Raw genomic sequence first — 27,401 nt, forward strand, 5'->3', positions numbered from 1 at the left:
GTACTACTTTGAGAACTGCTGAGTCATTCAAATCATTTTTTAAAGTCAAAAATAAAACCAGTTTCTCTCTTTTGAAGATTTTCTGGAGGACTTTTCACCTGTTAGAGGTGATAAGGTTCCTCCAGGTGTGTCTGCAGGAAACACCTGTTTGCACCCGCTTTTCTGTGCAGATTAAAGCAGAGGTCAAACTTTATGAGGTCAGAGAAAAACATGTCGATCAGCAGCTCCTGTCCTCTGCGCCACAGTCCGCCGCTGGGTGGCGACAGAGAGCCGCGCGTGAAGGCAGCGTCACCTGATTATTCTTTATTATTACTGTTTGTGTGTTTGACAGGGACAGACAAAGCTTTAAATTAGCCACCATTAGCCTGAGGTGCTAATTACTAAAAGTAAAAGTACTCATTATGAGAGTAGTCCATGTCAGATTACTTCATGGTACATGATATTACTGGGTTTTGATTATTGATCCATTAATGTGTAAATATCACGATCGATGCAGCTGGTAAACAGTCTAATCTGCAAAGTGACTAAAACTGTCCGATAAATGTAGTGCAGTAAATTATTAAGTAGCATAAACTGGAAATACTCAAGTACAGTACAAGTAGTTCTACCTAAAGTTGTACTTCATCACGGTACTTCAGTACATTTCCTGTGTGTGTTTCTGTTGTGATTAAAAAGAGAAAAGGACACACACAGGTACATGAACCCGGAAGGTGTCACTCATATGTGAACCTGTCAGCCCGTTAAGCCTCCAAACAGCGGCCTCCGGGAGGGAGGGGGCGGGCTCACGGTGCACACCTGACGGCAGACTCCTCCCCGCCGCCCCGCTCCGTTCAGATAATGTTGTCGACGCTTCGTGGTGGCGCCGCATCCCGTTTAGTTTCCCACAGAGAAGGAAAAACACCGAGCTGAGCATCACCTGTGGGATTAACGCGATGAGTGACAGCTGAAACCTGCCGACTGACCACACGGCGATCACAGGTAAGGCTTCACCGGAGCGGCTAACAAGCTAGTCCCAACAGGTGCAGCCGGGATTCAACCGCGAAAACAAAGATCATGTGAAGATGTGGAGTTAGCCGAAGTTAGCATTGTCCTATTGTCCTCTTAGACAAAGTGTGTTTGATCTGACCGAGCTCCACTGAGGACACACGAGTGCTTCTCTGAGGTGTGTGTGTTTTTCTGCACCTGTGCTAGCTTTGACTTTAGGCTCATAGGACGAGCTGGAGTGACCTTGTTCAGCTGGTCCTGTCCGCCTTCTGATCATTGATTTACTCACAGACGGTGTTTATAGACACATAAAGCAGGTTGTTCTCCACCTGTCAGAGGAAGAACGTCATCTGACGAAGCAGAAGCTCTGAGGGCTCACCTGGACTTTTCCCTTCACTGCCACAAACAGCTCAGAGTCTCTCAGTGACTCAGGTGTTGGTGCTGATAACAGGTGTTTCTTCATCATGTCTCAGGTGTACACACGTACACCGTCATACTGTACTGTGGTACTGCAGTATCTGTTGTACAGGCAGCTCTGATGCTGAAACAGCTGATTGGTTGGTCAACACAACAGCTATCGTCAACAGCTTGGATCATTATTTCATAACTGAATCGATCAAAAGTGCCAAATACCAGACGAGCTTCTGCTCTGTGAGCATCTGCTGCTTTTCTTTTCTGCCACAGGAAACCGGACGTCTTTGTGTTTGGACCGTCCGTCATTTTGTCTTAAAGACATTAAAAGAGACAGACATCAGGGCTGATGGTCGAACATCAGAGCGTTAAAAACGTGTCTGGACGACAGAATAATCAGCAGAGAGTTGATCTGCAGCCACGTTGGTGACTGTTCAATCAGTATTGATCGTTAATCACAAATACAATCAGCAGATGAGCCGATGGTGGTTCTTCCCTGCAGCCGGGACACGACGTCCTCTGCCACCGTCCCGTCGGCTCTTTGAGGAAACAGGCTGTAGTTTGGATTCGGCTGCACGTCTGCACCTGTTCACACACCTTTACATGGGACACACACCTGCCGGGGACAGCTTTGAACGGCTGCACGCAGGTCTTTGTGTTTGTAAAGGTAACGTCATCTGTCCACTGCTGCCTGTGGAGAGACGTGGACATACTGAGATTGTCTGTCCTCGCCTCAGCATAAACCTGTAGACCGCTATCAGGTCCTCACCTGCTGCTCGATCTGCGTGGAAGGACAGGGCGGGACAGGACAGGACAGGGCAGGGCAGGGCAGGACAGGACAGGACAGGACAGGGCAGGACAGGACAGGACAGGACAGGGCAGGGCAGGGCAGGGCAGGACAGGACAGGACAGGACAGGACAGGACAGGACAGAACAGTGAGACAGCAAACTGTGATAGAACCAGTATAAGAAGTCCAGACTGGAAGATCTCAGCATCAGTCAGATGGACTGTCATTTATTAGATTCATGGTCCTCAGAGGACGAGTCGTCCTCTGACGTCTCCTCCTCAGCATGTTTCTGATAACATTGATCCTCTTCATCAGTCCAACTCTTCGTCTAGAGCTGCAGCTGCTGAAGATTTTCACTCAATCATTTTCTTGATTCACCTTTTTTTTTTAAAAAAATAAAGTGTCTTATTTGTTAAAAATGGCTCCTTCATGACGTCCAGGACGAGGACGTCAAAGAATGAGACAACGTTTGCTTTAAAAATTCATTTTTTATCAGATTAATGGGAATTCATTGACTGATCGACTGTTTCAGCTGTGTTAGCATGCTAACAAGGTGAAGCTAACACCTGTTAAACTTCAGCATGTTAGCAATGTTAGCATGTTAGCACGGCGGGCGAGTTCTTCAGAAACTGACTGACTCGTCAATAATGAGGTGATGTTTTCTCTGCAGGCTAACAGATGAAGGTCAGTGAAGACGTGTCCTCCATGTTTGACGTGTTTTTAACAGGAAAAACGCTTTCTGATAAAAAAAGGACTCGACTTTTTCAGGGTTTCATGTTTGTTCTGTGCAGCGGCGACGTCTGTGCTTCCATCCAGCAGGTTGAACATCAGCTTCAGTGGCAGTGAAATCACCTGCGGCAGGTGTCTGATGAAGCAGCTGAACAGACGCCACGAGACAAACAACAGCTCAGTCAGACTTCACTCACTCAAAATAGATTTTAGTGGCAGCGAGCCAAAGAAGAAAAGCCAACCTGAATTTCCACCTGCTGACTGTTTACTCTGATTACTTCGTCATGAGGGATCGAGTCCTGCGTTTATTTCGCAGCGTTTATTGATGAATTAGGTGTTGAAGCAGTGAGCTCTGCTGCTCCGCCTCGTCGTCCGTCCAGGTTAACCCTCCTCTCAGAGTCACGTGGGTTTCGGCGGCGAGCCGACGGGCTGCTCGTCACCACGGGGACGTCCGTGTCTCACCTCCCTCCGTCTCCTCAGGTGACATGATGGAGGTGGCCGGTCCCTGGATGGAAGTGTTCGAGAGGAAGGAGAAGTCTGGAGGAGCAGAGGCGTTGTTGGGGGGCGCTCGGGCCGCGTCTCCTCCGCCGGCCGAGTCCCCGTCCGTACGGCGCTCCCAGCCCATCCTCATCACCTCAAACAGGTCTGTCCAACAGCACGCACACACTCGACTCACCCACAGTGGACATGAGTAATGGACTTCAGGAGGAGGAGACTGACTCAAAGTCAGTGACTCAGGCTGTAAATCATCTGACGTTAGACCAGTTTCTGTTCAACAGCTCCACGCCTTCGAGACACGAGCCATGAGCTGAGAGCAGAGTGTGTTCTCAGCAGCAGGACAGTGTCTTCTGTCTACAGACAGGCAGACAGACAGAGACAGGCAGACAGACAGACAGACAGACGGAGAGAGAGAGAGAGAGAGAGACAGACAGACAGACAGACAGACAGACAGACAGACAGACAGACAGACAGGCAGAGAGACAGACACAGACAGACAGACAGACAGACAGACAGACAGACAGACAGACAGACAGGCAGAAAGACAGACAGACAGACAGACAGACAGACAGACAGACAGACAGACAGAGTTGGCGTGATGCAGCAGGAATTCACAAACACAGTTAAGTTACAGTAAACTGACCTGAGGAGGTAACACACACACACACACACACACACACACACACACACACACACACACACACACACACACATCCATCAGAGATCAGATGGACAGTCAGGACGAGGACGGTCGTCCTCAGTGTGACTGGAAACAGAGAGAAGTTGAAGACGAGGCTGAAGCTGTTTCTGATTTGATTTATTGTCAACAAATCTCATGAAAAGACCAAAACAAACAAAGTGAGTCCACAAACAGTCGTTGGTTCCTGCTGATGACGGACAGCTGCTCCGATCAATCACGTGAGCGGATCACATGACTGTGAGGGAGGGACCATCATCATCATCAACGCGTGAGCCGTCACAGCTTTACGACGTGAGACGTTTAGCTCGCTGTGGACGTCTGTCCCCATGAAACAGATTGAAGACTCACAAACACTCAGTTCGATGTTTAGGAGCAGCTGCTGGCTGAGGTTTGATCAGACTAACAGGAGGAAGCTAAGGAGCTTTTGTTGGGACTACTTCCAGCGGCGGATGAATCCACACAGGCGATGCGTTCGCTGCTGCTTCTGTTCTTTGGATTTGTTGACAGTAAGAAAATGTGAAATATCAGGAAACGTCTTCAGTTTCCTCTGAAATGATTCTGCTGCTTCTGTTCTTCTCTCGTCTCTCAGGACCAAAGCTCTGGAGTCCCTGTCCTCCTCCTTCCCGTCCATCCCAAACCCTTTCCCAGAGCTGTGCAGCCCCTCCAAGTCTCCCGTCCTCGTGGGCTCTCTTCCGCCACAGTCCAGCGACAAACACGTAAGTCCGAAGCCTCGTCAGCCAGCGGCGGCTGCAGAAACCTGCTGTCCCGTCAGACGCTGTGAGTCTGGACTGAGCTGGACGTCACGCGTCTCCGTGTGTCTGAATAAACGGATTTTTACGACGTGAACGAAGCCGATGAGCTCAGACATGAAAGAAAGTGACGTCGTGCTGTTTTCACTGAGTTTACGTCAGGAAGGATCAGCATCAGGAATCAGGCTGGTATCCCGCTAACAGGCCCGTCTGTGTGCGCAGGTGTGTATCAGTCCGCCGCTGAAAGTAGTCCCCAGTGAGCGCTCTGCTTCCTCCTGCTGATCAAACCTGCAGTGAGCGGCCTCAGGACAGAGTGAACGTGAGCTTTTTAAAGGTCTTTGTCGGACAGGTGCTGCGTCCGTCCCCTCACACCTGTCGGCTCTGACGGGCGTCTTCAGCCGGCGGGTCCGTTAAAGGTGTCTGAACCTGTTTGCTGAGCGGGCAGGTGGAGGTGATGAAGGTGACTGACAGTGGCTGCGCTGCCTCATTGTCCTCGTGAACGCTGCCAGAATAAACATGTGTAATTAGAGCAGCACGCGGCCGTGTCACGCTCACGGCGGGAGTTTCGCCCTCAGCGTGGACGCTGGCGGCCGTTTCTTCAGGCTTCGTTTCGCTCCGGCTGCTGGTGTTTCTCACAGCGAGTGAATCACCATCGTCTGCTGGAACAGGAGGGAAAACAGGAGCTTAACGGCGTCTTAGTCAGCTTTCCACTGGCTGCTCTGAGACGAATCAAGACTGAACGTGAACAAGTGGCCAAATGTTTGTGGACACTGTTTTTAACACCACGAGCTGCTTTGTCCTTGTGTGGAAAGTTAACGAAAGACATGTTCAGCTCTTATTTATTAGATGTTCAGCTCTGAAAACTCTCTCAAAAGAAATGAACAGACACAGATGACAGACACAGAAATGATGCTAATGCTAATGCTAATCACACTGTCGACGTGGCTGCACAGTTTAAGGAAAAACACATCAGCGAGAACAAACCTCTGAGTCATCAGAGAAATGAAGTTAAAGAGGTTCATAAAGAGCGGCGGCGGCGTGCGCAGAGGCCCGAGGCTTAATCAATACGAGCTGATGACCGGTGATCAGTTCTCTCAGTTCATTATGGAAGCGAGGCGACGTGACGTCCACTTTCTTATCTTGAGACAAAGACAGGTGAAGACATTAAAACGACACAAATGATGAGTTTGTCTGATTTTCCTGTTGATTGATTGATTGATTGATTGATTAACTGTCGCAGGAAATCGTGTGTCCCTCGTCGTTAGAAGCTGATAGACGTTTCCTGCTTTGTGTGTTTCCACATGATGACGAGCATGAAACCAGCTTCATAAGGAGTCCTGAGCTCAGCTCTGGGATCAGCTGGATGACGGCGAGGCAGACCTGCTCGGTGCTGGACCTCGCTGGTCCTGCAGCAGAGCGTCACGTTCAGGTGTCACATCAGGGTGTTTGCGTCCACATACTTGTGGCCGTCTGGTTTGTGTCTGATGAGCTGTTGAGGGACTCGTTCGTGTTGGACTGACAGTCAAACTCATCTCAGCGAGCCTCGCGCTGCACGCTCAGACTTTATTTGTCTCGTCTGGCGTCGACCCGCCCGACCAGTCGGGACTTGTTGACTGACGGCCGCGGCTTTCAGGTGGGGCAGGTTTGTTGTCTTTGGTTGGAGGCGTGCTGCTGTCTGCCTCTGAGAGGCGTCCTGACCCTTGAATAACCTGCTTCACCTCGGCGGCGGCGGCGGGGACGTGGAGTCCACCTGCATGGCCGCCTCTTGGGCTGACGCGTGGCCACGCGCTCCTCCAGCTCATCACAGAGCGACATCTGACACCTGGCTGTGATTCACCTGCACAGAGGAATGAAGACGTGACTCAGCATCAGTCTGAGCTGAGGACGAGCGTGCAGGCCTGTTGGACGCAGAGACGGCGGCTGCAGCTCCGTCCTCACAGTTTGTCTTTTTGTGTTGTGTTGTGTTCAGACACTCACATCAAACGTGTCAGTCAAAGGTTCGCGGTCACAGATCACATGACAGCGCTTCCTCGTTCCTCGTGCTGTTGACCAAAACACGTTAAAGGGCCGTTACACAAAGCATGCGGATGATGCCTCGTGTTGAAAATGAGGTTTGAGGTCGTGAAGCTTCTGATTGGACGACTCGTGGAGTGTGTTTTCTTGTGGTTTCCTGACTCTGAATATTTCTTCCTCTGCCGTTGCAGCTGATTAAGGTGTACGGCGAGGACAGCCACAGCAGGTCGGTGTGGGTGTCTCCAGGAGCGACCGCCAGAGAGGTGTGCCACCTGCTGGTCCAGACGGCTCACTGCAGCGACCACGAGAACTGGGCCCTCCTGGAGCTGCATCCCACGCTGGGCCTGGGTACAGACGAGTCGCCTCGACTCAGTGAATGAAGGCTTTTGAAATGCTCGCGCTCACACACCTTCTGCCTCCGCAGAGAGATGCCTGGAGGACCACGAGGTCGTGCTGGAGGTTCGGGGGACCTGGTCTCTCAAAGGCGACACGAGGCTGGTTTTCTGCAAGAACTACGCCAAGTACGAGTTCTTCAGGAAGCCAATGGTACGCAGCCTGCAGCTCGCCCGCCGCGAGCGTGCAAAGACAAATCCAGCCCTTCTTTACGTAACAGAACAGGATTTCTTTAAAGCTGCGGGCGCCGCAGACGAGACCTGACGTCACGGCGGTTAGTGGTTCTGAGTGACTGACAGGTTGCGTGCTGGTGCAGACGTGCTGATTTAACGCCTCAGGTGTTTCATGACATCTGATCTGATCTGTCGGCTCACTGCCATGAGGGCGGGTCTGACGGCGTCTTTCTGATGTCATGGAATCAGACTCACGCCGTGTGCCAAGAGGTCCAACCATCTTCATCACGTTTAATGTGCTGAGTGTCCGTCCTCGAGCTCAGACTGATGTCTTCAGTTTGTTTGACTGACAGTTTAAAAGTCAAAGATTTTCAGTTCACAACAAAATAAAACAGAAAAAAGCAACAAACTTTTTGATTTCAGTCTGTAACGAGAAACTTTCTGCTGCTTTTTTCTCTGCTTCTGCTTGAAAAACGATTGATTGATTGATTGATTGATTGATTGATTGATTGATTGATTGATTGATTGATTTTCTGTCTTTTTTTTTGATGACAGTCTTCTTCTTCCTCTCGCAGCTCTTCTTCCCGGAGTCCATGATCTCCGACAGCGCTGATGTCAGCAGAGGGATGACATCATCAGAGCTCATTCAGGTAAACCAGGAGCCTCAGTCGCTCTGATTCACCAGTGTGCGAGCAGCCCTGGAACATGAATTATTTCAGATTTAATGGATCCTGTTGAAGTTTTGATCGTCTGTGACGTGCCTGAAAAACAACAGTTTAATCTGATTTTCACTGAATCCCACAAACAAAAACACAGCTCGTTGGGGAAAGCGCTAACGAGTCCTCTGTCCTCTGTCCTCTGCAGAACCTGCTGAGGTCGGGGACGTGTCCGGAGATACAAGGTTTCCTGCACGTCAAAGAGCCCGGCCGCAAAGCCTGGAAGAAGGTCTACTTCTTCCTCCGCCGCTCTGGACTCTACTGCTCCACCAAAGGCTGCTCCAAGGTCAGCCGCCATCACCACCGCGAGCGTCACACTGTGTCGCTGTGCTCCTCACGCGTCGACCAATCACTGATCAGGTGTGTGTGTCTTTGAGCAGGAGCCTCGACACCTGCAGTATGTGGCCGACCTGGACGACCTGAACGTGTACGCGGTGGTGAACGGCCGCAAACTGTACGGAGCGCCTGCCGAGTTCAGCTTCTGCATCAAGGTAACCGAGTGTGTGTGTGTGTGTGTGTGTGTGTGTGTGTGTGTGTGTGTGTGTGTGTGTGTGTGAGAGTATGTGTGTGTGTGTGTGTGTGTGTGTGTGTGTGTGTGTGTGTGTGTGTGTGTGTGTGTGTGAGTGTGTGTGTGTTGGTTCTGTGTGTGTGTTTAATGTGTGTGTGTTTGCACAGCCTTCCAGGAAGCCCGTTCGCTCTCAGGACCTGAAGATCTTGTGCGCTGAGAACGAACAGACACGAACTTGTTGGACTTCAGCTTTCAGGTTGTTCAAGGTTTGTGAAATGATCCTCGTCCGTCTGCGGCGCTTTGACGAGCCTTCGACGCTGAAGTGAGTGAATAATCTGTTCTGTGTGTGTGTGTGTGTGTGTGTGTGTGTGTGTGTGTGTGTGTGTGTGTGTGTGTGTGTGTGTGTGTGTGTGTGTGTGTGTGTGTGTGTGTGTTGTGCGGTCAGCACGGGAAGCAGCTTCAGTGTAACTACCAATTATCCAAGTCGGCCCCACGAAGCCCGGAAGGATCCAGACTCGCAGATGGCAAAGTGAGATCATCAGACATGAGGCGGCGAGGCGGCTGGCGCTCGTTTGGTGGTGTCATCGCACATTTCTGCTGTCATACATGCTGTTTGTCTCACCGCGCGCGTGTGTGTCTGTGTGTGCGTGCAGTCGAAGTCGGAGGCGAGCCTGGTGGCCATGGACTTCTCAGGGAAGGCCGGCGGACGGGTCATCCAGAACCCGACCGAGGCCCAGAGCGCAGAGAGGGAGGAGGGCCAAGCCTGGAGGGTGAGGAGGGGTGGAGGAGGAGGGGTGGGGGTAAAACACATCACGGACCCTCGTCCGGCTGAGCTCACAGAGGTCTGTCAGACGAGGAGGACACACAGTTCAAAGGGTCATTGAAGGCCTGGAAGAGTCCACCACAGTGTAGTGCAGCGTTGTTAGCATGAAGACAGCAGTAAGAGCCGTGTTGTGAAGTGTGACGTCTGAAGCGGTGACCTTTGACCTCTCTTCTCTTTGCTCCTCTGATGCAGAGGAGGGAAGCCCTCAGGTGCAGTCTGCCCAACCTGAACTCTGCAGCCAGACCTTCCTGTAAGTCCACATGGGAGCAGACAGACCTAGTCCAGGACTGAGCGCTTGCCGCCGCCTCACCGTCTTTATGTCTTTCTGCTTGCAGCCATCCACAAGTCCCAGCCGTGGTTTCATGGCGGCGTGTCCAGAAAGGAGGCGCAGAGGCTGATCGAGAAGCAGGGCCTGGTGGACGGGTGAGTGGACGATTACAGGACGCACTGTGTGTGAGTGTGTCCATTCTGTGTGCCCAAAGACAGCGTCCTGCGTCGATGCAGGAGGTGATGTGTCCTCTGTGTGGAGTAGCTGAGGGACAGAGTGTGGACACGTCGCCATTCAGCTTTAGTTTTCAGTCAACGTTAAAACGACGCGACTGAGTCCAACAGCCTGAAAGTGTTCGAAATGTTGGAGGAAACCTCAGTACATGATGCTGCTGCGAGCTCGTCCTCAAGCTAACAGCTGGAAACACAGCAGGAAACCACACGAGGACACGAGGTAGATTAAAAAAGAGGAGAACAGACAGAAAACAGAGCAGAGAGCAGCTGAGTTCTGCAGTGACGACGTCTGCGAGCATTTGGTGCCATGAGTCACCGAACTGAAACTGAGCAGCCTGACGAAGACGGTGAGCGAGAGTTCAACAGACCCTCGACACGCTGAGCGTCACCGCACAGTGTGCAGGAGCCTGGAGGAGGCCCGGCGCCTCCCCCAGGAGGAGGCCCGGCGCCTCCCCCAGGAGGAGGCCCGATGCCTCCTTCAGGCGCTAAGCTCAGCTCAGTATTTAACTTCACTGTCATTTTGTTTCCATGTGAAAATGTCTGTCAAGAAAATGATGTGTGAATTGTTTGTTTGCATGTGTGCGCGTGCGTGTGTGTGTGTGTGTGTGCGTGTGTGTGTGTGTGTGTGTGTGTGCGTGTGTGCGTGTGTGTCTGCGTGTGTGTGTGTGCGTTGCAGGATGTTCCTCATCCGTGAGAGCCAGCAGCACGCTCAGTGCTTCGTCCTCTCGCTGTGTTTCAAGCTGAAGACCAAACATTATCTGGTCATCCCTGTGAGTTCCCTTCGTTCTCTCGTAGACGTCACTCTTTCAGGATTGTGTCTTTATTGTCCGTCCTGACTGATCGTCCTCGTCTCCGCAGTGCGAGGAGGGAGGCAGGAAGTACTTCACCATGGACGACGGCCTGACGCTCTTCATCGACCTCCTGCAGCTGGTGGAGTTCCACCAGATCAACAAGGGCATCCTCCCCGTGTGCCTCAAACACCCCTGTGTCTGCGTCGCGCTTTGACCCCCCCCCCCATCATCCTTTAATGCAGCCTCTCCAGCTGGCCTGGGATCAGTCACCCAGACCTGTGTGAGCCCCGGTCATCAGATCGTGTAGATATCTATTAAGCGCGGTCGATAACGAGCTGTGACCTGATTGGCTGATGAGCCGAGCGCGGCGCAGGTGTGCAGGCTGCGATAACGTTATCTGGGCTGTGAGACGTGGACTCCTGGGAGGTGACGGCAGACATGAAGCACACTGTCCCCCCCTCTCTTTCTTAATTATCTGGACTCCACGTGCAGCTCTGCGGCTTTTTATTTTTAATTAATGAGCCGCCGTCCCCGTGGAGACGCCTTAATTAGCCATGTTGGACAGACTGGTCGAGCTTTTTGTTAACGTGCACTTTGATTCAGATCCGTGACGCCGCGGAGAGATTTGGAGGACGAGGACGTGATGAAGGCGGCGGGAGGAAGCGTTTGATTGTGGCTTCAGCAGGTTTCACTGAAGGACTGACGGATTGTGTCCACCAGAGGGCGCTCCGAGGCAGAGCCTGCTCAGCTGTGCACTTCATGGATTTTGATGTTAACGCTGAAGATAATTGAGGTTTTGAAAACACCCAGGTTGCAGCCATGTAGCATGTAAATTCTCCCTCTCTGACTGTTTGATGTTTTGTACATTCACGTCTTTTTTGTGTCTCTAAAAACAGTTTCTCATGTTATTGAGAAGAAACCTTTAAGTGCTGTAGGAACTCTTTCATCACTGTATTTGCACAATGAAGGTGAAGGGGACTCACATTTAAACCAAATATCTAATAGAAACGTTTTACATGAAAAGCTGAACAAACAGAAACGTCTTTACTGCTGAGGAAGATGTGCTGAAAGCTCTGGAAAAAGCTCGTGACTGGACCTCGAGGTCAGAGCTTTGAGTGACCTGTGAAAATGTTCCTGTTGAGTTCAGACTCATTGGAAACGATCAATCCTCCAGTTCACTGAATGATGAATAAACATTTTCTCAGGTTCAGATGGAGCGCAGTGATCCTTTTTCCTGCCATCAAAACCAGACGACAGCTAATGTGAGAGCACACACGTGTCAGTTAAAGCGTGTGTGACCTCGAGGTTCCTGCTGGTTGTTTACATGTTTTCTGTCACTTTGGATTTTTGCACTTCCTGTTTTCATTTTAGCACAAAGCTGCAGAGCTGACATGTCAGTGTGTGCACAGATACTGTCATTCAGTCAAAGTTTACTGTTTGTCCAGATTTTACTGCCTTTTATATACTCTTTCTGAATTTTCTCTTTTGTATTCTGAATAAATAATTTCACATCAAACAATTCTTACATCTAAATGCTGCCTGTGTCATTAACTGAACCACAGCAGGAAATATTACAGAGGAAAGAGTGTTCAGACCTTCCAGTGGCAATAAAACAGCTTAAAGATGCTCCAAGTATTTTCATCTAAAGGAACTTCTGATGGTCTTATAGAATATGAACACTTGACTGCGACAGGAGTACTTCATCAGTACTTTTACTCTGGTGAAGGACCTGGATACTTCTTCCTCCGCTGGCAGCTCAGAAAGAAGCTGCTGCTCCGCCTGATTTAAATTAAGCGTTTATAAAACCTCTATCAGCCCCAAACTAGACCGAGTGGAAAAACCTGGACTGAGTCCTGACAGGCCTGTCAGTGGAGCCACATTAAAGGCGGCCTGGGGGTTTCTGGGGGGTTCTGGGGGGGTCCTGGCTCAGATCACAGATCCTCTGCTGGACGCCTGCGAGCTGCTCTGAGCTGCAGAGGCTGAAGAGCTGACCTACTCTCATCGTACCCTCTTTGTGTGTGTGTGTATGTGTGGTTAAATACCAGTGTGCTCGGGTAACCCTTCCTCGCTGCTGCAGCCCTCCATGTGAAGGGGTTGCCATGGCAACAAATTTTTGGCCTAGATGGCCAGGTACAGTAACTTGAGGGCTAAAAGGCGAGCAGAGCTGGTCAGGAGGCTTCAAAGGGAGCAGGCTAACGCGAGCAGCCAGGCGGCGTTATGGCGGCTGAGTGAATGTCTCAGAGAGGACGAGCCGTCAAACGTGTCCTCTGTCTGTCCAAAGGGACACAAACTCAACGCAGAGCACAACTATTATTTTTGTCCTGGAGGATTTTGTCAGGAGGCAAGCACCAGTCACATGTCTGAACAGCTCCAAACATCACTTTAATATAAAAGTCTTACTTAATTATTTTTCACACATCTTATTAAAATGAGATGTGTAAATTAAGGAGATCGTGGACATCCTACATCTGTAAAAAAGGCTTTAACTACAAGAAAAAACCTTTTTTGCATTAATTTAATTTAATTTAATTTAATATTAAATATTTAATATTAATATTATATTATATATAATATATTGTGAAGTACTGTTTGGAGGCGGGAACCAAAAACAAAAACAGAAAACAAAAACACCGCCCAGCGAGCCCGCCAGGTGACACAAATCGAACACTCCCACAGATACTACGGCTGCGCGGCGGGTGAGCAAACTTGACGGTTCCTTGTTCGGTCGAAGCAAACGGCTGTTTCCGAGCAAAATACCGCAGTTTTCACGTAGTTGCGGCGGTTTAAGGAGCAAACGAGAGCGAAATGTTTCCTGATTGGAGAAATGGTATTGTTTTATCGTTTCTGCGTCGTCAGGACGGAGCGGGAGAAGTGAGCGAGCTAGCAAGCTAGCAAGGATGTTGGCTAACTGTTAGCTAACGCGGTACAGATGCTAACGGTGAGTTTAGTGTGTTTGTTGCTAACAGTTGGTGTTTTATTAAGCTAACGTCACACAGTTAGCAGCTGCTCGGTCGGTTAATTGTCTGAGTGTGTTAGTATGTCATTAGTAGTTTGTAACTAACTTTTATCTTCATTAATGAGTTATTTGTCAGTTATTCTCCATTAATCACCTAGTTCAGAATAAATTGCAGTGCTGGTAGAAGTACTCAGAGCCTTTACTGAAGTAAAAGTAGCAGTACAGCAGTGTAAAGGTATTCAGTTACTGCTACAGTACAAGTCTTGATTAGCGATTAATTGGTTTGAGAAATATTTCAAGAGAAAAAGCTAAAAATTGATTGCAGCCTCTTGAATTTGGATATATCCTGGTTGCTCCTCTGTGACAGTAAACTGAATATCTTTGGGTTGTGGACCAAAAAGACATTTGAGGACTTTGGGAAACAGTGATCGACATGTTTCACTGTTTTCTGACATTTATAGACTGAACAACTAATCGATCAAACGAGAAAATAATGGACAGATTAATATTATTGTTAGCTGCAGCCTCAGATTTGTCCAGCTGACAGTTAAATTATTCAAAGTGTTGCTGATAACCTGTCTGTTATCTGAGTAACCGGTCAGTCGATAAAATTAAGTTTTAATCTGTATCTCCTCACATCAAACCTTCTGTGTGTGTGTGTGTGTGTTTTCTTGTTTAAATCAGACCTGCAGCTGTTAATCGGCAGCTGTTTTAATACCTGATTGATTGATTTCTCTGCTGAATGTTTGCTGCTTCCCTTCAGTCTATCTGTCCAGATATCTTTGCTTGTGGACTGTTGGTTTGGTAAAACAACACCTTTGAGACGTCTCCTCGGGCCCTTGGAAACTGCGATGGACAGTTTTCACTCATTTCAAACTAATCAATGAACTGAGAAAGTAATCAGCAGAATAATGGAAGTAACTGAGCTGCAGCCTTGGTGCTAACGTCTCAGACTCCACCTTCGGTTGGGTTATTGTTGGGAGGATTTGCGATTGTCTTCCTCTGCAGCTTTTGTTCGTTTAATTCGTCCATTCATTCGTTGAACAGCTCCACTCGGGGTGAAAAGACACCGATCTCATTTAAACCCTCATCGAGTGGCTCTTTACAGGACGAGTACACTCGTGCAGCTGTGCGCCGTGACCTCGTCCTTTCTGTCAGCAGGTGCTTTGACCTCGTTTCTTTCAGGCTTTCTGTTTGCTTTCACGCTGAAAGTCGTGTAGCTGTGAATGGTCCAGACATGAGAGTATGCTCGTGTCAGCCTCGTACCAGCTGGGCGAAGCGTGGAGAGCGTGGCTGCGTTCAGAGCCGCCTGCATCCTCCCGACAAACACGTACTTTTCACACTGGTGTGCAGTATGAAGCTGTGAAGTGGATTTATTTCGCTGTGAGCTCGGCGAATGATGCACGCTGGAGAATCACTACAACATCTGGGTATTTCTGACGTACTGCAGATTTTACTTTAGTTTCATACGACGTGCTGCGTTTGGCCCAATCTGCTGCTGGTGTAGTTTACAGTACAGTCTTTTTCACCTTTGACACAGTGCATGCTGGGATATGTTGTCACTTAGGTAGATCATTAGCTCACATGCTAACAGGATGATAAGTTCACACAGTTTACGTAGAAGATGTGTGTACGTGATTTGTTCATGAAACCCTTCAGATGTTCATGGCTGCTCCTGAAGTGCATGAGCTCTGCCAGCGTGCCGGCGAAGTCATGACCCGCCCTGCTCTGCTTCTGATTGGCTGGTAATTGGTTTGGTTTAGACATGTGGAGTGTGATTGGTTAAAGTGAGGGTCAGCCAGTCAGAGGCTTCTGAAGCTGATTGGTTGGCGTCTGTGTGGGCTGCTCTTTCCTGTATATTTACTGGTGATGGCAGGACCTCGCTCTGCTGGGCTGACTGGAATGTGACGTCAGCTTTGCCAGTTGTTGGTTCTGGTCTGTGGCCACGTTTATCCAAACAACCTGTGCCCAAATCTGTTGATTTCATCCCTTTGACAGCAGAATTAAGCCGCTCATGAAGTTTTCTTTGGACCAAAGGTGTGACGTTGACGAAGGCAGGTGATTACTGATTTCCTTTTGCTGCCAAACGTTAATCAGAGTTCTGCTATGTTGGAGAGGACAGCAGGACAGACGGTTCACAGCCAGCTGGAAATCCTGTGTGAGGCTCATTTTGTCAGTCTTTCATTAGAAACCTTATCATACACCAAAAATAAAACTCCACAGAGGGATGTAGTAGTGTTTCTGACTTCTGGTGGCTGTTGTGTATTTAGCTGTTCAGCTCTGGTGGTCTTTGAACTCGTATTTGTGTCTCTGAATCATCGTTTAAAGTGATGTCCAGCAGTCATTCAGTAATGTGTCCGCTGAGTCTGGAGCTCCAGTAGAATAAATGCGTGTTTACCTGACCCACTTTTAGGATGAAACCCACATTCATGCAAAGATCAAAGTGTCTGTCTGCCTGATCGTTAGGAGAGCTAAAAATAAAACCAAGCCAGCGAGAAACAAAAGGTGTTTTCAGCCACTTCACAGCACAAAGCAGCTAATTACAGCCAGTTAAAGATAGTCTGGCTTCGTTCAGGCAGATCTTTAAGAGCGGTCCGATCAGACATCACCAGCCGATGGTGATCTGCGTGGGTTGCTGTGGTAACGACGTAGGCGTCAGCGACAGGTTTGGGCTGTCGGTGTGAACGAGGCCTTTGAGCCGCAGTCAAGTCTTTCATCTTGATGAGTGTTTAATGACAGACTTGACGGACACAGTATGTTCGAGAGTGATGTGATGAGATGAGTTTTAATGTCCTCCAATGCGACAGAGTCTGTGTCGCTCAGTGTGGAGATCAGGGCTGTTGTTAAAGTAATTAAACCAATCATGGTGTGAATGCAGTGACTTCAGTCTCATTTCATTCCCTTTGTAATGCCCCCCCCCCCCATCCAGTTGACTGTTCAGAGAAGATTTATATCCCTTTAGAAACTTGATCACAGTCCTTTTCCATCCTTTATTTCTTCTTTTCCTCACCAAATATCTGCATGTGCTTCTGCAGGACTGGTTGTGAGATGCAAACCCTCCGGCGTATCCTGCCTCTGCTCTGTGGTCTTCTTCCAGTCCAGAGTCCTGCATGGGTTCAGCTCTGCAAACTCGTCCTCGCCAACCTGTCACTGACAGTAGGATCTAAGGATCCTCACAAAGGACAAGGTTTGGAAAGAAGTCAGGGAGCTGTTGGCTGTTACAGGTGAGTGACCTGTCACAAACTCACCTGAGCAAATGTTTACTTGCAGAGGGAGAAATCACAAGTGGCAGCAAGACCAGTTTGTCGTCCCTGAGAGTTTGTTTGCTTGCTGTTTGTCACGAGGCGACGTGACCTGAACCCTAGAAAACAGCACAGTGATGAGAGCCTCCATGTTTTCATCCGGTCATATTCATGTGTGAACACACAGGATGTGTACAGTGTGTACTTTGTGCACATACTGCAGAGAATAAAGAGCAGTGACAGGTGGACAGAAGGCGTGTCCACAAGTAGCAATACTGCAGTGTAGAAGTACTCTTTTACAGTCACAGCTTTACTTACATGGAAGTATTAGCATAAAAATACACCTACAGCACTTGAAGTAAAAGTACCCATCATGCATCTCAGACTAACGTAATGGGATTATAGTTATCGATGCATCAACGTGTGGATCAGGTTAATGTTGCTGAAGGTGGAGCTCATTATAATAACTTCATACGCTGCTGCTGTAATAATACATATGATTAACTTATTGATTATATTTGTGTTAATGTGAATCTGCAGCGAGTGCAGTTGTCAAAGACATGAAGTGTAAAGTGGCAGAAAACTGAAGTAGAAGTACCTGAAAGCTGCATTGAAGTACAGTACTTGAGTAAATGTATTTAATTACTTTCCACCACTGCTGATGTCATTCTTCACCGTCCAAAGCTTTATTGACACAGCTGAGGAACAGGACGGGCTGGGTGTGTCCACCATGATTCATGTCTAATGGCAGCGAATGGGACAGTGGTGTCGTCCTGGTGTGACCTGATGTGGGAAAAGGCGCCGGCGCCCCCTTTTATTTGTGGCCCTCAGAGTCTGTGCACGTCTCTGCCGTCACCTCACCTGAACTGCTGTCCCTTTGCCTGACATCTGGCTCTTTTCAGGGACACCGCATCCGTCTTTCTGAAGTTTCCCCCACCTGCCTCGTCCTCTCCATCTCCGTGTAATTGCTGCTGCACTGTGTGATGTATGTGCTGTTACCGCATGTGTCCCGAACATCGACTGCGTCCCGATTCATTATTCAGCTTCCCTGGCCCGACGTAGCAAGAGAGCAGCTGCTGTTGCTGTCAGCGGTCAACCAGGAATCCATGAATCTGTAATCATCCTGTCATCTCTGTCTGTCCCCCTGCCTCGTCTGCTCCTTCTGTCTTCAGCTGTCTTTCTGCTGTCTGTATCTCTGCTTGCTCTGTCATTCACTCAGCCTGTCCACCTGTCACCTCTCGGCCTCCTCCTCCTCCTCCTCCTCCTCTTCCTCCTCTCACAGGCTTTCCTTCGCTGCCATCTTCTCCCTGTGTCTTCCTCCCTTCATGTCCCACAGCTCAGAGGGAAGCATGTCTAAATCCAGTCTTTGTGAGGGTTGGACATTTAAAAAACTGATGCAGGTTCAGGAAAACAGTAGTAAACTTTGCACCCCTGTCTTCATCTTTTTCCTTGCTCTCATTCCCCTCACCTGTCCCATAATTGCGTCCTCTTTCTTCAGGATTTGTCCTGCTGAGCTGTGACTTACTGTACCAATTACCTGACAACCTGTGGAAAGGTGCCGAGCATGTCGCCACACAGGCGACGCTCAAGGAGAGCGAAACCAAGGCTGAGCGTCCATCACACTGATATGTTTTTCTATTACCCACCTGTGGCATGGGGGGTGTGTCTCTGCGTGTGTGTGTGTGCAGCAAAGTGAGGGCAAGTCCCTCAAGGGCAGAGAGAAGACACTCCGGAGCGTTGTGGCGAGCACGGGAGCGTCTGCGCTGTCAAGGCCTCAGTGAGCGCTATCTTTAATTTATCGCTATGTTTTATTTACCAGACAGTCAGCTCAGGCCACCGAGCGACAAACACGGCTCTGTGTTAATGCACAGCGTCCAGTCCACCCCACCTGTCTGTCAGCACGCAGAGCTGTCCTCACGTCCATTCAGCTTTGTTTTCATTGCTTTTATCAGGACACTCTGAGACAGAAACTCTTCTTTTTTCTGTTTCTTCTCTTCAGTCTTGTGTTGTGGTGCCGAAGCATTTCCTCTCTCCCCTCCCCGAGGTGCTGTTATTAGGTGTGATAGTGGCCATGATATACAGCCCCTCTGACCCTGAACACACACACACACACACACACACACACACACACACACACACACACACACACACACACACACACACAGTCTCATTAATTCATGGCCTTCAACTCAGGATTGAATTACAGCCGGTGCTGGTGCAGGATTTACTTTGACAATATCCTCTGTTGCGGGCACGCCCCTGCAAACACACACACACACACACACACACACACACACACACACACACACACACACACACAGATCAGCTGCAGTGTTGCATCACATGTGCACACACAGCGCCGCTCATGATGTGCTGTCAGTGTTTGCTATTCCACGCTTTGCTAGCTGGAATTCATAATTCATTAATTTGTCTGCTGAACTGTCGCAGAAACATCTGCCTGGATGTCTTTTCATCCTTCCATCAGCCGCTTCGCCTCCTCAGCCGCACACAGACGAGCGTCGAGCCCACGTCGTGGTCCTGAATTACTGATACGGGCTACAGTGTGTTCCCAGACGCATGTGAGCACACGATTAAAATCCAATGCGTATAATGATGGCGCTGAGATCAAAGGCAGCTGGAATGGGGCGCAGGCCCTTTAAGAGAGGCAGGACGGGGGGGGGCTCCACATCCATAAAACATGAGTTTGTTCAGTGGCCATGCTAAGACATGGTTAGGAGCGCCTCTGCGCTCAGCGTGCTCTCACAGCCGTCGCAGGCAGAGCGTCCCCATCCCAGCAAACGCCTCACACGCTGACACGGCTCATGGACATGGACCCGCAGAGACGAAAGGGATAAAACTGGAGCGAGGGAGGACGGGAAGCAAGGAGGAACGCCAGCAGAAGAAGAAGAAGAGGAGAGTGAATGGGGAAGAAAGAAGAGGTTAAAGCATAAAGAAGACAAGAAAGTGACGGTGCGATAGAGGACAGTGAACGGGAGCATCGAGGCGGAGAATGGGCAATTCCTCCTTCCCAGGCATGTCCCCTCTCTCTCCGTCCATTCTGTAGTTGCAGGTATTTCTAACTTGAGTGCCCTTCTCTGACGCGCTGGGGGTGCTGGGAAACTACCGCTGTCCCCCTCCGCTGTCCCCTCCTTCCTCACTGTGATGCTGTCTGTCTTTGCTGCACGTCTGTCTGTGCCTGCATGTCTCTGAAAGACGCCTCTGATTTCACTTTACAGAGTTAAAGTCCACCTTGGCGCTCAGTACTTTTTTCCTTAGCTCTGATTGTGTCACTGCAGTGTGTGAGCGTGATCTGAAATCTGGGGCACCGAGTTGAAGCGTCTTCTAAGTTGTTTTTTCGTTTGGTTTGATTTGAGGTGAAGCCTCTGATTGTGTTACTCTGAGCTGTTACTGCAGTTTTAAGTGCTGCAGCCCATTTGAAAGACATTAGAAGTGTCTTCGAGATGCATTTCAGTGCAGATATTGACAGCGCTGAGTGCCTGAGAGGGTTGGGGGCGTGAGTGTCTGCTGGTGTCGGTTGCGTCTGGCAGCAGCACTTGTTTACTGCCTGTGCAGATGGAGGCTGTTCATGCTCTGCCTCTGTGCTCTGCATCTGGGGCAGCATGAAAGAGGGCTATTGATGGACGTCCAGAGGCAGCTGCTGGTCAGAGAGATGGAAAGAGTGATGCAGACAATGATGCTGCTTTATAGGTCGTCTGCTGGATGTTAATGCAGCGGTTTGAAATACACAAACAGTGATGTCCACTTAGTGAGCGCTGGGAGACGCTCAGCCAGCTGCAGCTCATTTACATGGTGGACGCACTGAGCTGGAGAATGGGAATCTGTCTTCAGGATGAGAGGGCGGGGGGACGTTCAGGTGGATTTATCCAAAAATGTGCATCATTACATGTGAACCACAAAGCAAAAAAGAAATATACCCCCCTCATAGATGTGATCAGTAAAGTCACTACAGGATATTCAGCCGTTCATCTGCAGTCACGACAGCCTTGTAGACTCCAGCAGGTGCGTACAGAGCAGGATTTCCCCTGTGCTTTACTGTGGGGGGGCGGCGGCCCGCCTCGCCTCGCCTGAAACAAGGACGTCACAGCATGAAAAGATTAGACATGTCAATGAAGTCAGTTTATTTCATCAGTGTGACTACGTTCAGCTCGAGTGAGTTAATGCAGCAGCTTAGTCATCTGGCTTTGTTTATGTTTACAACCCTGATTCCACAAACAGGAAGTGACCACCTGATCTGATCCTCTCTGACACACACTCACCCTAAAGTCAATATATTTCATATTTCTGCTCATCAGCTTCATTGATTTCTGTAAATATCTGCTGAATGTGAATCTGATGCAGCAACACGCTTTAAAAACAAAAACACCTGTTTGGATCATTCCACAGGTGAACAGGCTCATTGGTGACAGGTGACAGGTGAGAGGATCCTGATTGGGTATGAAAGGCTCAGTCGTTCATAGAGGATGGAGCGAGTTCACCACTTTGTGAACACCTGACTGGATGAAGGAGATGAACACATGGACACTCTTTGCTGTGTAGAAGCTGCTGTTGGTGAAGTGGTTGAAGACATTCGTGACATTTCATTTCTGTCATTACAGGGCTGCCATGCCGTCAAATAACGGCAAAAATGTGGTAAAAGTCTAAAAATGCAACTGTCAGATTATCTCTGATGAAGGTCATTTAACGACACTCATCACTTTTTAAAGACACCTTTCAGCAAAGATTATTTTCCAGCTGCTGAAACAGAAGAAGTCAAAGTTTTTGTCCATATTAATCACTCCATAGTTTTTTATGCGTTCATGTGTGCGTGTTTATTGGCTTCCATCTTTGTTTTGATTGGCTGGGAATGCGTTAAGAGCGTCTTTAAGGCACCCTGATGGAATATGTTTTATCCAGGTGCTGAGAGGATCCTTGTTACAGCCCTCTGGGTTTTTCAAAGATCACCAGACATTCATCTCTCAGAGAAAAGACTCTTATCTGCAGCTCCAAACTGACCCTGGAGCAGATCTAAGAGGCTGGGGGCCGGCAGAGCGCAGACTGGAGGTTTGGTCCAATCATTATTGATTTACATGACGCCCTCCTCTCTCCAGCCTCCAGCTCGCTCGCGCTGCTCAAATCTGTGTCAGAGTGAGAAGAGGCTGGAATGTGTTGAACAGTTTTGGAGATAGGATTGTAAAAGTAGCAGCTATCTTAGAATTCAGCGCGGTTCGATCTGAGGCCGTCACTTCTGCGCTGAGAGGATTAATTCTGAGCAGAGCGTTTTGAAACACAGACTACAGAGTCGTCCTTGAACATCTCAAACTTATCTCTTTGTGCTGCATGACTGTGTGAGTCATGTCACCTCAATGACACACCACAGCCCCCCCCCCTCCAGCTCCACAGGAGGGTTTGAGAGGGGGTGGGTGGCGGCGGCGGCAGTGGAGGTGGGTAGCAGATCAAGCGTGCTGGAATCATAAGTGACTGGGGAGCAAAAGAGAAGGAGAGGCGGCAGGGTGGAGGATCTGTCAGAGCGAGGAGCGGCAGCCAAACAGCTCTTTTCCCACGTCAGCCTGATCAAACTTGTTGACATCTGGAAGCAGATGGAAGAGAGACGGAGAAAGGGAGGACGAGATGAAGGGCAGAGGGAGGAAGCTGAGGAGCAGAGGGGCCGACGTCGCTCGGCTGATTGATGCGGCTGCCGCGGAGCCGCCAGGTGAGCCTGAGCCGACTGTACTGTTGACTCAGGGATGTCTTTCTCCAGAGGGCTGCTTTGCTCTCTGACAGCTCCACACTGTGCTGCCTTTCATCCTCCATGCTCCTTCCTGTGACTCCTTTCATGAGTCAAAACAACATTTTGGAGAAATGTGGCTTCCTCTCAGAGGCTGCAGGTACCTGAATGCATCCTTGACACCAGAGGCCTCAGCATTCGGCACAATGTGGAAGAAAGCGGTGAAGCTGCCGCTGACAGAACGCTTCACGGTAAAAAGCTGAACCTCTTCCTTAAACCTGCTGACACATGGAGGCACCTGCTGACACCTCAGACCTCCGCCTTTCCCAGCATCTGCTCCTCCTCTGGATTCTCACCTTATCCATTATCTATTGATTAATTCATGTAACGCACAAAATATCGAAATATCTCACTGATAGTCTCAGTACTCGTCTAATGAGTAAAAGTACTCGTGCATGGTCCATATCAGTGTGTTATGATTATTGATGCGTTCAGGTGTTCCTAATGTTGCAGCAGGTAAAGGTGGAGCAAAGTTTAACTACTGTTTGTGCTGCTGGCAGCTTAATCCTGAAGGATGCTTCATAATTTATCAGTTGATTGATATTTTGTTTGGATAATATGTGTTAAGTACCTTAAAGTTGTCCAGTACTTGAGTAAATGTACTCAGTTACATTCCACCACTGATCACAGCAGGATCCCTTTGCAGATGACTTCCAGCCACTCAGTCCTTTTTATTGACTCCTCCAGACAAAAACATGCAAATTCATTTTTTTAATGTTTGTAGCAAAGTTATATATTCACACAGAAAACAAGCACAGTGACAGACAACAGTGGACAGTCTCACCTGTCCCAGCGTCCTCATACATGAACAGTAATCTTTACTGTAAATTAAATTAAAAGCAGATGAAACATTTGACCTCTCTTGTTGCCTCTGAGCTCCGTCTGCGGCCGTTTGGTCCGTCTGCAGCCGTCTGGTCCGTCTGCGGCTGCTGAGACTCAGCTCGTGTCTCGCAGCGTCTTCAGAGAGTCCAGATCGTCCTGTTTGAAGGGGGCGTAATGATCCTGTGGCGATTGCCTTTTGAGTGAAGTGCTGGCTGAGAGCAGCACCTGTGGAGCTGGCAGAGCTTCAGTTTCTTGTTCAAGGACGCTCGTTCAGTCGAACAGCAGTGACTCTGCAGCCTGTTTGGCAAATACTGCTCGAATGTGACAACATGGAAACACGTTCCTCTGCTTTAAAATGAGCTGTGTTGTCTTTGCTGTCATAGAGGACATTAAGGGACGCTCTGTGGTCGCAGCCTCAGGTGAGATCTGACAATGGAAAGAGGAGAGTTTCAGTGGATAATTAAAGACCTTTGGCCTCCTGATCACAGAGCAGTGAAACATTCGCTGCAGAGATGCGATGAGATTTATTAACAATAAGTCTCAGTTCATTTGGCTCGCTCTGCTCGGAGAAGCTGACCCAGGAAAATCTTGGCAGTCTGTCTGTGGATGTTGTTTCATTTATTCAGTGAGGCCTCTGGAGCTGAGACAGCTGATGAGAAGCTCCACTGCCAGCTCAGGATCAGGGCCGTCGCTCACGCCGGCCGTCAGCTCCGGTCAGAGTGAAACATGCACTTCTGTTAAAAGCATGACGATTGTCTCCACGTTCAGGACATCTTTCATCTACTTCAAAATGTGACTGCCTCGACCAGCTTTGGCGTCCAACTGATGACGCACAAACAGGAAGACGTACAAGTCTTTAAGTCTTCTAAACTGTGTCACGACAGATTCTCTTTCCTATAACGTGCCGCCATCTTATCTTAACCTCATTTCCTCTGGCCACCTGAGGCATCGGACGAACACATGGACAGCACAGAGGAATGTGGAGAGACGAGGACAGAGGACCTTTTTCATCATGCTGTTGGAGGACAGATGCTGACGGCTGTCACTGCGTGCCGAAGAAGAGTTTTCTTTTTAAAAAAGTGTCTTGAAGGCAAATCCGTCTGTATGAAGACAAATTATATGCAAGAGGCTTGGAGTGAAAAAGAACTTTCCCTTGTCTGGGAAGGAGAAGAGGATAAAAGAAGTGAAGCAGCCTTTTATGCTTCTGTCATCAGTATTTCTGTATCCCAGCCTCCAGAAGTTGTGTACAGTGGAGGACAAATGGAGGGAGTAAGCAGAGGAGCCTCTCCTGGAAGGGACGGCGCTGGCTTTTCTCTAATAAATCAGCTCACCACAGCGTCGCAGCAGCAGCTGGTCCCATTCTCTTCTCCAGTTGACAGTCGCTGGACGCAAAGTGCTGATAACGACTTCATGTGGGAGCTGTGGCGGCCATCATTTGAACAGCCTGCACGGGGAGTGGCTCGACACGGCTATCACAGTTTCCACACGTTATTCTGCCGATGATCACACACATGCAGACTCAGTCCATGATAGATCCCTGCAGCGCCGTCTGACCCTCAGCCGCAGGGTGACATCACTGACAAACCGGTTTCTGATGCTCCTGTTTGTGGGCGTGAGCTTTATTCCTGATCATGTGCACCAGTCAGAGGAGGCGTGTTCGTCCGCTGAGGTCAGAAATGTGATTTTATTGTACTTCTACCTCTTTAGACAACAGGATGAGTGAATTAGAGGATGAAATGGAGCAGACGGCGGCTGCGTCACGTAGCATTGACTCATTCATTGACTGTACTGACACCGGGCTCCTCTTACAGACAGAGGAGGCAGAGGAGGTGCAGCGTGTCGGGTCCGAGGAGCGAATGTGATGAAGAGTTGGGAAGTCAGACAGTGATGTGTTCTGATGACCTTTGTCGAGATGCAGGCAGCAGCCCTTTACTTTGTTCACATTTTGAATTAAATATGGTTCGTTTTCGTGGTATTTTTGGATCCTTTGATTCCTCAGTGTTTTAAAAAGGGAAGGGGCCGCCTGGTGGGGTCATTCTTCTTCAGGGACCAGTTACACCATCCAGGGTTTCCACTGGGAGTAATCCATCTTTTAGCAGCGCGCAGTGGTTTATAATGCCAGGAGGGATTTGACTACTTTGGAAGTTATCACAGTGAACCACAGACGTACAGCATTTACATTACAAAGTAATCCACCAGGAGTGTGTGCGTCCATGCGTTTGATTGGCCAGAGCAGCGCTTTGTTGGATGATGTCTCATTGGGGTGAGGGAGGGGTCATAATGTCCAATATAAAAGTAGAATAATTAAGGAGGCTATCGTCTTAAAATGTATGATTGTAACCCGTGTGGGGGTGATGTAGTTCATCAGGGTGTAGATCCCAGTGACTGTCAAATACTGTTTTTGATTGAGCGGCATCACAGCGTTACCTGAGAGGTGAGCCTCGGCGGGATGAGGTCAGTCGAACCTCAGGCGGTACATCACACTGTAGCTGCATGGTGTTCACCTCAGGCTGCTCACTGATCACTTCAAAGAGCACACACTGATGCAGTCTCTACAGTCTGTAGACATTTTAGTCCCTGAGAAGGCTGGATCCTACATTTCCCACAATGCAGCTCAGAACTCCACACCCTGAGCTGAGACACCGGCACTGGCGTCGCTCTCATGCTTTGCTCGCTGCTCTCTGTGAATATAAATTGACTTTGGTGTGTGAAATGGGTGAAGTGCCTCTTGAAGTCCCAGCAGGGCCTTGTTCCTTCAGTGCAGACGCTGCTCGTCTGACTCAGGTGTAACTAACGATATTAATTACTGTTTAGCTGTGTCGGTCCAGGGTCCTGCTGCTGGCACATACATGCTGCCTCTCAGCTTAGCACACGTAATGGATCCATTTCTAATTGTGTTAGTTCCACCTCTGCGTTTCTGCTTCAGAAGGTCAACATGTCTGCCGTGCATAAAGGTCTGCTAACAGAGCTGAAGACCCTGCGGGTCGGCGTGAACATCGTTATTTTCCCATGACTCCGTCTCGTATGGAAACCCGTAAACAAACTGCGTCTGAGAGAATTCACTGTTACACTTTAAAGAGTCCTTTGAAGCAGGTCCACGGTGTGTGTGTGTGCGTGCATGTGTGTGTGCACGCTTGTTGAAGTTTGATTCCCAGCTCGTCGGGCACATCAGCCAATCAGCTTCTCGGGCTGCAGCCTCCACGTCTCCCTCAGCAGAGGGTGATCTGAGACACAGATTGTGTTTGTGCACACACTCTTGCATCTTTTAGCTTTTTTCTCAGAGAAGTGAGTTTTTTCTGTTGTGCTGCATAAAAGCACGGGCTGATTTCCCCTCACACGGCCTCTCGTGCAGCTTTTAACATACCATAGGAAGAGCATTAGAAACTGTCATGGGCTTTTGGATTTTGCAGTGTGTGTGTGTGTGTGTGTGTGTGTGTGTGTGTGTGTGTGTGTGTGTGTGTGTGTAAGAGAGAGAGAGAGTGAGGAGGTTACTTCAAGGTCTTGGCTGCTCCCTCATATTCTGGCATCTCCAATGCAGAGGGAAATACACTGAGTCTAATCTGACAACTTTCCCTCAAAGACTGAATCACAGACATTCATCTCCACGTTTTTCTCTCACAGCTGTAACGTTTTGTCCTTGATGAGGGATTTCTATTTCAGCAACATCTCTGGCAGGGAGCAGCCTATCAGATGGCATTACTGTCACACATCAGGGCGCACAGAGCACACACGCTGTTGCAGGTAGAAGGTGTGTTGCTGTGACAGGAGAGAGGCTGCAGGATGAAGGAAGTGCCTCTGCCTGTGCACGTTTCATTTGTT

The 27,401-nt window shown here is 49.1% G+C and overlaps 2 protein-coding genes across 8 annotated transcripts in view; both read left to right on the plus strand.

The window, feature by feature from the left end:
- The first annotated feature begins 884 nt into the window (after positions 1–884).
- Positions 885–11,575, plus strand: grb7 (growth factor receptor bound protein 7). The gene is made up of 15 exons (XM_070990502.1): positions 885–978; positions 3,393–3,555; positions 4,700–4,826; positions 7,064–7,220; positions 7,297–7,418; positions 8,014–8,088; positions 8,303–8,440; positions 8,535–8,645; positions 8,830–8,928; positions 9,108–9,191; positions 9,316–9,432; positions 9,678–9,735; positions 9,821–9,908; positions 10,663–10,756; positions 10,845–11,575. The coding sequence occupies exons 2-15, from the start codon at positions 3,398–3,400 to the stop codon at positions 10,989–10,991; spliced, it is 1,575 nt and encodes a 524-aa protein (XP_070846603.1). The 5' UTR covers positions 885–978; positions 3,393–3,397; the 3' UTR covers positions 10,992–11,575.
- Positions 11,576–19,697: 8,122 nt separating this feature from the next.
- srcin1b (SRC kinase signaling inhibitor 1b) overlaps positions 19,698–27,401 on the plus strand; it is a 71,835-nt gene continuing 64,131 nt past the window's right edge. For 6 of the 7 annotated variants that reach the window (XM_070989951.1, XM_070989950.1, XM_070989954.1 and 3 more), the window contains exon 1: positions 19,698–20,007. In XM_070989951.1, coding sequence (XP_070846052.1) covers positions 19,986–20,007 — 22 coding nt within the window. In that variant the 5' untranslated portion in view covers positions 19,698–19,985. Of the gene's footprint in view, positions 20,046–27,401 lie in introns of all 7 variants that reach the window. The other variant, XM_070989956.1, reaches the window with a different exon arrangement.

This window comes from Chaetodon trifascialis, chromosome 21 (genome assembly GCF_039877785.1).
Source record: "Chaetodon trifascialis isolate fChaTrf1 chromosome 21, fChaTrf1.hap1, whole genome shotgun sequence".
Classification (NCBI taxonomy): Eukaryota; Metazoa; Chordata; class Actinopteri; order Chaetodontiformes; family Chaetodontidae; genus Chaetodon; species Chaetodon trifascialis.